The 12,789-nt window shown below is 38.4% G+C and overlaps 1 protein-coding gene across 5 annotated transcripts in view; it reads left to right on the top strand.

The window, feature by feature from the left end:
* Positions 1 to 12,789, top strand: part of SLC39A11 (solute carrier family 39 member 11) — a 521,155-nt gene that overhangs the window by 76,341 nt on the left and 432,025 nt on the right. Inside the window, exon 1 of one of the 5 annotated variants that reach the window (XM_056817218.1) lies at positions 2,759 to 2,861. The exons of 3 other annotated variants lie outside the window; for them this stretch is intronic. Coding sequence is in view for 1 of the 2 variants with exons in the window: in XM_056817217.1 (XP_056673195.1) it covers positions 5,842 to 5,859 (18 nt within the window). In the remaining variant the exon portion in view is untranslated. Of the gene's footprint in view, positions 1 to 2,758; positions 2,862 to 5,573; positions 5,860 to 12,789 lie in introns of those variants that run through there. One more of the 5 variants, XM_056817217.1, reaches the window with a different exon arrangement.

A 12,789-nucleotide genomic window follows, 5' to 3' on the forward strand; every position in this document is an offset into this window, starting at 1 on the left:
GCAGATTGTTCAGGGACATTGCATTGACACCAATGGAGAAGTCCATTACCTTCGATTGTACCACAGTGTATCCGTCTCTGTGTACAATGTTCTCCTGGTTCTTCTCCTTTCACTCTGCATCACTTCCTGGAGGTTGTTCCAGTCTCCATGGAATTCCTCCACTTTATTATTCCTTTTAGCACAATAGTATTCCATCACCAACATATACCACAATTTGTTCAGCCATTCCCCAATTGAAGGGCATCCCCTCATTTTCCAATTTTTGGCCAGCACAAAGAGCGCAGCTATGAATATTCTCGTACAAGTCTTTTTCCTTATTATCTCTTTGGGGTACAAACCCAGCAGTGCTATGGCTATATCAAAGGGCAGACAGTCTTTTATCGCCCTTTGGGCATAGTTCCAGATTGCCCACCAGAATGGTTGGATCAATTCACAACTCCACCAGCAATGAATTAGTGTCCCTACTTTGCCACATTCCCTCCAGCATTCATTACTTTCCATAGCTGTCATGTTAGCCAATCTGCTAGGTGTGAGGTGATACCTCAGAGTTGTTTTGATTTGCATCTCTCTGATTATAAGAGATGTAGAGCACTTTTTCATGTGCTTATTAATAGTTTTAATTTCTTTGGCTGAAAACTTCCTGTTCATGTCCCTTGCCCATTTATCAATTGGAGAATGCCTTGATTTTTTGTACAATTGATTTAGCTCTTTGTAAATTTGAGTAATTAAACCTTTGTCAGAGGTTTTTATGAAGATTGTTTCCCAATTTGTTGCTTCCCTTCTGATTTTAGTTACATTGGTTTTGTTTGTATAAAACCTTTTTAATTTGATGTAGTCATCTGGGCTATTCTTGGCACAGACACGGGAGTGGTTTGCCACTTCCTTCTCCCAATCATTTTACAGATGAGGAAACTGAGGCAAACAGGGTGAAGTGATTAACTCATCATTACAGAGCTACTCCATGTCTGGACCAGAATTGAACTTGGAATGCTGAGTTTTCCTGACTTCGTCCACTGTGCCACCTAGAGGCTCCCAGCCATAATCATCTAACCATTTTACCATGCTATTTCTCAAAGCACATATGGAGGGGAAGGAGGAAATTAACTTTAAGAAGTAGCTGGTGGCCAGATTCTGGAGGGTCTAGAACTCCAGACTTAAGGGGACTTGGACAATAGATAGACAAGAGGGAGATATTGATGGTTTTCAAATTGTGCTTTAGGCATCAGAACAGTTTTGGGAAGAATATTTTATTAGGGATGTATATAATGGATTTAAGAGGGGAGAGATTGTAGGAAGGGAGACAGAGAGCTGTCACAAAATCCCAGGTAGGAGGTAATGAGGGCCTGAACTGAGGGTATAGCATATTGGTAGAGGGAGATGGTTGTGAGTGATTTTTTATTGGTAGAATGGATGACATTTGACAGCAAATTGTAAGTGACAGGCAAGTTCATGCTTTCCAGCCTGCAGGGGGCGGAGTTTAAAATTTCTTTTAAAAATTTTGTTTCAACTTTAAAACATGTTTTAAAAATATTTCCCAATTACATGTAATAACAATTTTTCAACATATATTTTCCAAAATTATATGATCCCAATTCTTTCCTATCCTCCCTTCCCTCTCCTCTCCTGGCAATGGTAGGCAATTTGATCTGGGTCATATGTGTATTATCATGCAAAACATACTTCCATATTGGTCATTGTTGTAAGAGAATACTCATATAAAACCAACAGCTGGGGAGGTCTGTTTGGTACTATTTACAGAGATAGTCAAGTTAACAGGAGTATAGGAGGTGGTCGGGATGGGTTTATGGGGAGGAGGATGAGCTTAGTTTTGGACAGGTTGAGTTATCAGAGGGATGACTAGATGGAGATGCCCACTAGATACCTGGAAATGTGTGTGGAGCTCAGGGTAAACTCATATTTGTAAGTTATTAGCATAGAGGAGATACTGAGATGGGGAATTAGTGAATGGATATATGAATAAATGAAAAAGTGCAAGTTGAATGCCAGGCACAGTATTTGAAAGACAAATATATTTGTGAGAGAAGCCTTGCTTTTACAGAGGTTACATTTTAATAGGGAGAAACAACATAACTAGGAAGTAATAGCCAGGGAAGCAAGTTTGGTCTGGGGAATGGGCTATAGTGATGGAGTCAGAAAAGGGGTGGTACTGCTGAGATATGTATTATAGCCAGAATTGATGGATGGATGGGATGCTAAGGGAAGCATGGGCCTATTAGGACTAGTTTTTGAGTGAAAAATCCACTCAACTCACCAATTAAAACAACTCAGACCCAGGGTGAGAGTTCTAAAGCTGACTGTATTGACCCAGCGATCTCATATGGAGGCATTTTGAGTAGAGAGGAGAGATGGATGTTATGGACCTTGTAGTTGGGATACAATAGGGAGGGATAAGAATTTAAAATGACTAAAGCTAGGTCTTTAGCAAGGGGAAGAGTACAGAGCAAATATGGGTAAGGAAGACCTCTTTACTACATTTAGCTATGTGTTTATGGGGAGGAAGGGGTAATATGAAATCGGCTTGGCAGTGTAGAAGATAGAGTGCACTATCTGAAGTCAAGAAGACTCATCTTCCTGAGTTAAGAAAACAAACAAACCTGGTCTCAAACACTTTGTGGCCCCGGGAAAATCATTTAAATGCCTGCCTCAGTTTCCTCATCTGTAAAATGGGCCAGAGGTGAGGCCAAACCACTCCAGAATCTTTGTCAAGAAAATTCCAAATGGGGTCATAAAGAGTTGGACACAATTGAAATAACTAAATAACAACAACAAAAGGAGTTGGATGAAAAGCCATTGAATAGCCACAGTTACTATTAAAGATAGATGGAAAAATAAGAGTGCATGTGAGTGAACGATTCATGTCATGGATAATGAAAATTTTGTTAGTAAAACTGTGGTTTTCCAGTATTTTTGATATTTTATGTTAACATATTAGAAATCTGTGATTTTGTCAGTGCCCTTCACCAGCCTCAGATCTAAAGCTAAGGATGGTTTAGTCTATTGTCCAAGTTTCAGAGTAGAATTTAAATCTAGTTCTTCCGGACCCCAATTCTAGCACTCTATTCACTATGCTCAATACTTCTCATTTTTCATTAATGTAATATCAATAACTGCAGTAATAGGATTTGGTAAAGTCACCTCTCTGAAAGGATAGCTAACTAATGAATCATCCAAGAAAGCCTGGACAAATGGGTAGAGAGGGTAACCTGAGGCTTGAAAGGTGATCAGGCTCTTCTCTGCTAATGAGCCCAAAGCAGAAGGTGCTTCAGATCAGAAACAGGAACTGAGTGGGAGGAACTGCTGGTCTCAGCTCTACAATCTACTGGTCTCATTATGAAGCTTATTGATAGTATTCATACCACCAGGGATATGTAGAAACATACACACATTTAAAGGAGACCTTTACTAAGTTTATGCCCATTGCCTTGGTCTCGGGCTTTGTTGTGGTATTGCAATGAAGCAATGCACGTAATTGTCTCCGAAGACCAGCCCCATGCAGAGCTTCCTTAGTGGTTATGGCTGGTGTCATTTTATACTTAGGACGAGTCTGGGAGTTAGCGCCCTTTACACATGCACCACTCTAGGACAGACAGACCCCATATAATACTATTATTTGACCATAATAGTATAAAGAAAAACAATTCTGAAAGATTTCAGAAATGTAGTCAATACTGAGATCAGTCATGACTTCAGAAGACTGACAGTGAAACACACATGCCCCCTGCCTCTTGGCAGTGAGGTGATGTACTAGAGGCACAGAATGAGACATATATTTTCAGATTTAGCAAATGTACTGATTTTTTTTCACTTGAGTATACATAGTGAATATGGGGAAGGGGGTGTGACTTTTTGAAGGAAAGGGGATTGGTGGTAGTGACAATGATGCAGAAAAAGAATAAAGGAAAGAAAAGAGCATTTTTTCAGCATTTAAGAAAAAACAGAAGAAAGCTTAGAAGGAGAGATAGGCAAGGACAGTTTTGTTGCTGTCATACTAAGTACACTTAAAAACACAAAATGCATGTAGCAAAAGGTTACAGTTTTATATACTGTGCCCTTTTTTCTTTGTATGATGAAATGTTTCTATTTGTTTCTATTTGCTAAATTAATTTGCATTAAATTCAACAAGCATTTATTAAACTCTTACTCTTTGCAAGGAATTTTGTTAGGCAAGGGGACACAAAGACAAAAATAAAACATTTTCTGTGTTTGAGGAGCTTTTCTTTGAAAAGGAATTGATATCCATGGGATGGCTCAGTGTATAGAGCAAAGGGTCTAGAGTCAAGAAGACTCATTTTAGTGAATCTGGCCTCAGACACTTAATAGCTATGTGATCCTGATTACTTGCCTATGTTTGCCTTAATCCACTGGAGAAGGAAATGGCAAAGCACCCCAGTATCTTTGCCAAGAAAATTCCCATGGTTCCATGGGGTCATGAAGAGTTGGACATAACCAAATGATTGAACAATAAGAACATATCAGAGTGTAAGAATAAGTACAGAGTGGTGCAAAGTAATTTCAGGAGGGAGATAGTGCTTATTCCTAGGGGGAGTGGATATCAGGAGAGGCCTCATATGGTTTGGAGGCTGGATTCCACTAGGTGAGAATGAAAAAGGAATACAGCTTATCTGTACAAAGGCATGAAGGCAGGGAATAGAATGTTTTGTATAGGGAACAGTTTGACTAGACTGTAAGTGGCAGAGAGGGTCATATAAAATAAAACCGGAAAGGTAGGTGGGAACCAGATTGTAGAGTCTTAAATTCTAGACTGATGACTTTTTACTTGGTCCTTGAGACAATACAGAAATCATTGATAGTTTTTGACTGAGAAGAGTGTGATACGGTCCTTTGAGTTTTCCAGTTATGTGGAGAATGATTAGAGAGGGGGAAGACTATAAGCAGGTAGACTTAGGAGGCAATTAAATTAGGACAATTAGGAGGCTATTATAATAGTACAGTAGGAGAGGACAAAGGACTAAATTGCCATAGAGTTTGAACAAAGATAATGGGAAAGATTTTAATGGATTCTGTGGAAATAGAATTGAGGAGACTTAGGAAGAATGGAGCATAACTAGGTTGTGAATCTTATTTCGAGGATGGTGATGCTCTACATGGAAATAGGGAAGCTTGGAGGAGGAGGAATAAGTGAGTTCTGTTTTCTGTGTGCTGAGACTTAAAGGTTTCACATGTCCATCAGGTGGTAGATAGTATGTAGAACTAGAAATCAGAAGAGTGATAAGAGAGCTGGACTTGGAAATTGTCTGTTTTGAGATGGAACTATGATACTTGGAGGATGATGAGATCATTGAGAGAGTGTAGGAAGGGATAGAGGAAAAGAGGGGCTCAGGACAGAGATTCAGAGAATGTCTTTATATTTTTTGCTCTTTATATCACACACAAAACTAAAAAGAATTTGTATCATTAGTGCTTATTATGTTGCCTGGCACATAGTAGTTTTAATAAATGATTATTGCTTGATCAAATCAAGTGTGAGAGAAGACAAAAATTTAGTAAAAGGAGACTGACAAGGAATGCTTAGCAGTTAGGAGATGAATCAAGAGAGGTGTCACAAGAGAAAGCCAAGAGGAGGGGGTTGGTTGTCAGTGTCAGAAGTTGCAGAGAGGTCAGGTAGAATGTTAGGACTGAGAAATGTCTGTTGGATTGAACAGTTGGTTATAAGATCATTGGTGACCAAGAAGAGAGTGATATTGGTTGAGTGGTGGGATTAAAAGTCAGATAGTGAGATACTGAGAAGTGAGTGACAGGTCAGGAAATAGAAGCAATTAACATCTCCTAGAACTTTATGAAATATTGAAGAGATAGAGGATGATATATCTTGGTGAGGTACAAGATATAAAGATTTCTTTTTTTTTTTTAAAGGATGGGGGAAATAGATATTTTTGTAGGCAGAAAGGAAGACACTAGTGGATAAGAACAGATGAAAGATTTTTTAAAAAGGTAGAAGTGATAGCCTTATCCAGAAGGGCCACTTCTTTATCAGAGCAAAGGAGGAAACAATAGAATATAAAGAAGGAAGTTTTTATGCTGTGGAGTAGGGAGGAAGAGGGAGCTCACCACAGATGGTCTCTTTTTAAAAAATGAAATAAAGTAAGAAGCAAAGTACTTGACTCAGAAAGTGATATAGGAAGTTTAGGAGAGAAGAGATTTCGAACAGCTGCTATGGAGAGTCTATTGAGTCAATCAGAAGAATAAAAGAATTGCTATGCATCCTTAAGAATTCAGTTGAGATGAATTCGCATAGATTTGTAGGCACTATGGTGTGATTTTGTTCAGAGAGCAGCACCCTAGAAATAATGAGAAAGGGAATAGTGTGGGTGATCCAGAATTGGAGTTTGGTAAGACATGACTAATCAAGATGGTGAAAGGTTGATACTAAAATGACTAAAATGGTTAACCCTATGGCCAAGAATACGAGAGGAGGGAAGTGAGAGCAGAATAGGGGTAATGAATTTGAACAACAGGGAGGGCTGGAAGAGCTGTAGGTCACTATGAACTGGAAGAATAGGTTTAGGAGAAATGTTGAATGAGAGAAGGAAGAATAGAAAAGTATGGCATGAAGGAGAAGAGTTTTATAGTTCTAGATCACAGAAGTAAACAGCCACAGTTGATGGTCAGGTCCAGGTTATGACCATCTTTGTGTGTTGCTTTGATGAAGAAAGAGATCAGAGTAGTGTGGTAGTTTCATGAATTGGGGGGCAACAGTGTTCAAGAGGGCCTCCATTGAAGCCCCCATGTATGAAGACAGGAATGGAAATGGAGAAAAAGATTGAACCAGACATTGAATTTTGTGAAAAAAAGGGAGGAAAAAGCTCTATGCTGCATGGATGACTGTGACAAGGAGTTGGATTCAGTGATAAAAATAGTTGTAGTGAACCTTAGAGGAAGGGAGGTTGTTGGTTCTTGGAAGTGACAACAAGGAGCAATTGATATGCATTTTCCTTTTCCTCTAGGCTTAGCCCAGTACCTGGCATTATACTTAGGTGTTTAATAAATGCTAGTTGATTGACTGCCTAACTCCTGGCACAGTGCTTTGGGAGCCATGAGAGAAGGGACTTTCAGTATTGGGAACAGGGTGGATGGCCAGGGATTCTTTGCCTTTTAGGAGACAGATTTTCATGAGCACAAAAAACTAAAAAGATTGTGAAGCTCCTTATTGTTTCATTCATTATTTTTGCATCCTTAGTGTTTAGTATTTCCAGTATTCAGTGCTTGACATATAGTAAATGCTTAGTAAATACTCACTGATTAATTGAATTAAGAGGTCTAGGAAAAAGGAAAAATTGTTAAAAGTCAAGTGGGAGTTTCAAGGAAGTAGTGGGACAGAAGGGCAGAGGAGAGTATGATTTGGGAAGATGAATAGGGACTATGGGAGATAAGGAGGGCGAGAGGATTTTCACCTCAGCAAACGTGGACTCTGAATCTTGGGAAGGCACACCGATTTGCTCACTGTGGGATTGTGAGTTAGATTCATGTCTGTGGGGCAAGGGACAATAGGAGAAGAGTGCCCATCCTCCACAACCCTGTGGTAACTGAACCTAGAGTCATGGTGCATGCTCACTTTCTCTGATTCTTAGAAGTACAGGATCTCTTATAGTTCCAAGACTCCTGTGGTAAAGAAAAAACAAAGCAGTGATGAGATCCCTGAGCACTAGGCTGAATCCCTTTTCTCCATTTCATTCTAAGATGGTAGGAAATGAGGCACAGACAAAGAGACCCTTGTGTGTGGCATGGGCATCAACTTTCTGAGCTTTCAGTTGTCAGAAGCAAAGGCTACCTTTGGTGTGCCAAGAATAGAGATCTGTGAGGGTTTAGAGGCTCCTTCAGAGCAGGCCAGTTACTGCATTGGGTGCTTTAGAAGCTGGAGCTTGAGATGAATGGAGACTCTTTTGCGGGATGCCATCTATTTGACTTAGAGATTGATTTCATACTGGTATTTTCCCCTACTTATTTTTGTCGACTTGAAGGACTTGGATTCATATCTGTGGGGCAAGGGCAATAGTTTGAGAGATTTTTGTTGGCCACTGATGCAAGAGGGCCGTGGGTATCATAAGCTTTGTTGCAGAGGACTGCTTTGCAAGCATTTGTGTCTTAAGATCATCTCTAGGCAAGCTTCTGAAACTCTTGATGTTTTGCGTCCCTTCATTGATTGACGTGACCCACTTAGCCCTTGAGTGTTCTCTCATTCCTCTCTCTTCCTATGTCTTACTGCCTCAAAGTATTTCGGAGTGATGGGTGGGAGTGAACTTATAGTGACAGAGTGGGCCATATTTAGCTAGAAACAGATTGTATGTGGCAGGTATGGGAGGAAGTAATTTTTATTTATCTTATTACTGATTTGGGACTTCTTCCCACCCCCTCCCCCATAGTTGGTGCTAGCTTGCTTTTCTTTTGAGAATTGTCTATTCCTATCCCTTGACCATTTATCTATTGGAAAATGGTATGAGATGCTGATCTAAACCCAATTGCTGCCAGACTGCTTTCTGGTTTTTATAGTAGTTTCTGTTTAAACAGTGAGTCATTACCCCAGTAGTTGCAGTCTTTGGGTTTATTCAGGGATGCTTGAATAGTGTTACTCTGTTTGCTTCTGTATGTTGTATTTCTAAAATGTTCTGCTGATTAGCCAGCCCTTTTGTCATTTTAATCATTACCTGTGTGACAAGGAAACCACTTTAAAAGACTGATATATATTAATTTAAGGTTGCCAAGGAATTCAGCTATGTAATTCCTAAATGAAAACTCAAGTCAGCAGTCAGCCTTTTATGGAGTTTAATTACAAACAGGAGGAAGAAAGGTATTAGAGATAGAGAGAGAGGGAGAGAGAAAGGGGAGAGAAGGGAATAGGGCTTAAATACCCCTTCTGTTTAGGCTGGGCCAAAAGGCCCAAGCCCTTAGATTGCTGAGGCAAAGAAAAGAGATCAGTCCCTATCACTCACGTGACCAAAATGGAGAAACAGTCTCAGGGGCCTCCACCTCCAGCTTCCTTCAGAGCAAGCTTCTCAGAGCACAACCTCTCCAACCAACCACCCCTAGTCCTCAGACCCCGCTATCTTTAAAGAAACCATCCAAGTTCCCTCCCCTCAGTTCTCACATCTACCAATCACTGTCCATGTCTTCCCTGTGCCAATGGTGGCTCTAGCTTAACCCAGGACCACCCAGAGGTCTGTGGCTTTGCACATGTCTGTTGAAGGTCATATTCTCAAATAATTAAATCTTGATCCTTTGCTGCAGCCCTTCCTAAATCCTGTTACCCTGAGTAGGGTGGAGATTGGAATAATTAAATTTTGATCTATGCTGCAGCCCTTTCCATTGTTCAGCAAAAGGTTTCTGTCCTAAAGTAATCTTAAGAAGGGAGGAGGAGGAACCTCCCTTGCCAATGGGGTTCACATTCCAATGGTGAAATTTCCAACATTTACAAGTCTAAGAAATTTTAAGGTTTACACCTGATAGTTTTGATGATTACTATTTTGTAGTATAGAATACAATATGGTACTGTATTTATTACATTTAAACATTTTATCTCTCTCAGGGTTGTTGATCTTTTGTTCTTCCAGAGAAGTTTGATTATTTTTTTCTAGCTTTATGAAACAGCAATTGGTGATTTGATTGATATGGAAATTTGAAAAGTAAATTAATTTAGTTAATATTGTTAGTTTTTACTATATTCCCATGGCCTATTCATGAGTTACTACTATCTTTCTTCTTATTTAACTGTCTTTTTCTTTAAAGAGTTTTTTATAGTAGTAGTTACATAATTCCTGCATTTGTCTTGGTAGGTATGCTCTCGAGTATTTATTCATTCTTTAGTTATTTTGAATGGAATTTTTCTTGCCAGCTTTTCCTGCTGAATTCTCTTGCATATTATATTTACACATAGATATAGATATCTCACACAACCTTCTACTTTTTTGAAGTTTTCCCAGGTAATTTTTAGTTGAATTTCTAGGGTTCATAGTAACATCTGCAAAATCAAAAATTTAATTTTGTCCACCTGTTCTTATTCACTCAGTTTCTTTTTTAAAACCATATTGCTTTAGCAATCATTTCCTGCATTTCATCAAATAATAATAATGTTGAGAAAGACTTGTAGTATTTTCCCATTAAATTTAAGGTGACATTTTGGTTTTAGATAAATACTATTTATCATGTTAAGGAAATGCTCACTTATTCCCACCCTTCTTAATGTTTTTAATTGAAATAGGTATTCTATTTTGTCAACAAATTTTTCAGTATGTCTTGATAAAAATTTTGATTTTTACTATTTTTATTAGTGATATGGAATATTGTCTTATAGTTTTCCTAATATTGAACTGGCCTTGCATTCCTGGGATAAATCTAACTAGGCCATAGTGTATAATCTCTTAATATTTTATTATATCATCTTTGCTAATGTTTTATTCAGTTTTTTCCATTAATAATCATTAGAGATAGTGGTATATAGTTTTTTTTTCTTTAAAGTCTGGTACAGATTTCATGATCATGTTTATGCCATCAAAGAATTTGATAGGATCCCTTAATTCCTTTTGCAAACAGTTAAAAAAAACAACAACCTCTTAACTTCCATTTTAGAACCAATACTGTGGTTTCAAGGCAGAAGAGTGGTAAGGCCTAAACATTTTGAGGTTAAATGACTTGCCAAGGGTCACACAGCTAGATAGTTCTGAAGCTAAATCTGTACCTAGAACTTCCAATCTTTAGGCCTAACTCTCTAACCATTAACCACCAAATTTTCCCCCTTGCAAACAATTTAATGTAATTCTGGAATTAATTGTTCCACTTACTCTTGTTCTTTATCTCCCCATGCTCCTTTCATCTTTCACATTTTGTGAGTTCATTTATGGCTTGTTCAACTTACTTTTCTAAGCTTGGGTTATTTAAACTATCTGTTTCTTGTTCTGTTAATCTAGATATTTTGTATTCTATACATACTCACTTCTTTAAATTATTAATTTTCATGTTTTGTAATTTGTGTTGTTTTCTTTTACATTATTTTGGAATTATGTTGATGTTCTTTTAATTTTTATTTCTTTTCTGAGTCAATTTATAAGATCTTGCCCAGTTTTTCTGGATTCTTTAAATTGCTTAGCTTCATATGTTCTCTTTTAATTATAGAATTTTTCTCTACTTGAGTTGATTGCTGTATTATTCAAATAATTCCTGGTCATTTGGAATAAGAACATTTCCTATGCAAGAATGATAATGACTTTCCCTGATCTTTCTGTTTTCAGATATCTGGTCTATTATATATAAGAGGAAATTAGGTTTGCTCTTTGTTGTCCTAAGATCAATAAGAAGTTGCAGGAAGGTAAATTTCCTTTCAATATAAATAGCTAACAATTTTTATACTTTAGAAGATTTTGATCTGGAAGTGGTCACAGAGGCCTGCTAGCCATTTTACATATGAGGAAACTGAAACATATAGGCCAAATTATTTTGTCTGGTCTCAGTTTTGAGATTTTGAACTTGGGTGAATGGAAGGAGAATGTAGTTCAAAGATGATGATTTACAAGAAAGGTGGGTTTGGGATATTTTAGATATGTTGAATTTAAGATGGTAATGGAATATACAAGTAGAGATATACAGCAGGATTTTAGTAATGGGGACTGGAATTCAAGAGGTAAACTGTTTAGATATATAGAAGTGAGTTCTATGTCTAAAGATGACAGTTGACCTCATGGGAACTGATGAGATGATTAAAGGGGAGGGTATGTAGAGATGAAGACCCAGGACAGAGCTTTGGACATACCCATGACTAATGCTACAAAGGAAACTGGGAAGCAGTGATCAGAAAAGGAGAAGCACCAAAAAGAAAGAATGTCATAGAAGCAGGGGAGGCAAGGCATTGAGGTGTTCAATAGAAGGACAGCAGAAGGATCAAATATAATGAGAACTGAGACATAGGCACTAGAACACTAATGGTAACCTTGCAGAAACTCGAGAAGCAGAGTGGTAGGACTGGAAGGAAGATGTCAGGGAGTTTGGAAGTGAATGGAAATGAGGGTAAGAAGAATGGATAGCCCTTACTAGGAGATGAGATGTAGGATGGTAACTTGGGGACAGCAGAGTCAAATAATTGCCCTGTGAGCTACTAAGCTTCCTTATCAATGAAAAAGTAGGGATTGAATGACAATAGGTCAGGTCTATCCTACTCTAGACTCTATGGTTCTATGGTCAAGTGTCCTTAGAAGCTTTGCAAAGTGTAGAATATACTTACAGGTTCATTTTTAGCTTTGATTTATGACTTCATAGGATATATTACCAGATTTAGTGCCATTTTGGAAAACAAACTTATGGTGGCCAGTTTCAAGCTCAGGAGATGCAAATTGGCAGTAGGGAGCAAGATGCTCAAGAGTTATGCCCTTGGTTTGGCTCAGGTTGTTCTTTTCTGGATGCTTTCCAGCTTGTCATTGATCTTTCTAAAATATGATGCCCAGAACTGAATGCAAGACTCCCATCTGTCTAGGACAGAAAACAGTGTAACTCTCACTTAGAAAAAAGAGTCATTTAGTACTGTACATAATGTTCTGTGTGTAAGTTAGGTGGTGGGTGGTGGTGGTGATATGAAAGCAATAGAAACCATGATCCCCAGCTTTGAGGACCTTAGAATTTGGTGGGAGAGAGTGGGCATCTGAACACCCAGTGATAAGACCTTTAAATAAGCACAAAATCCTATAGGGCGTACCATCAGTAGTGCTTAGGGGGAACAAGGGAATGCTGTGATTGCAGCTGAACTCAAGCCAAATGGCTGCTGCCTGA

Source organism: Monodelphis domestica, chromosome 2 (assembly GCF_027887165.1).
Source record: "Monodelphis domestica isolate mMonDom1 chromosome 2, mMonDom1.pri, whole genome shotgun sequence".
Taxonomy (NCBI): domain Eukaryota; kingdom Metazoa; phylum Chordata; class Mammalia; order Didelphimorphia; family Didelphidae; genus Monodelphis; species Monodelphis domestica.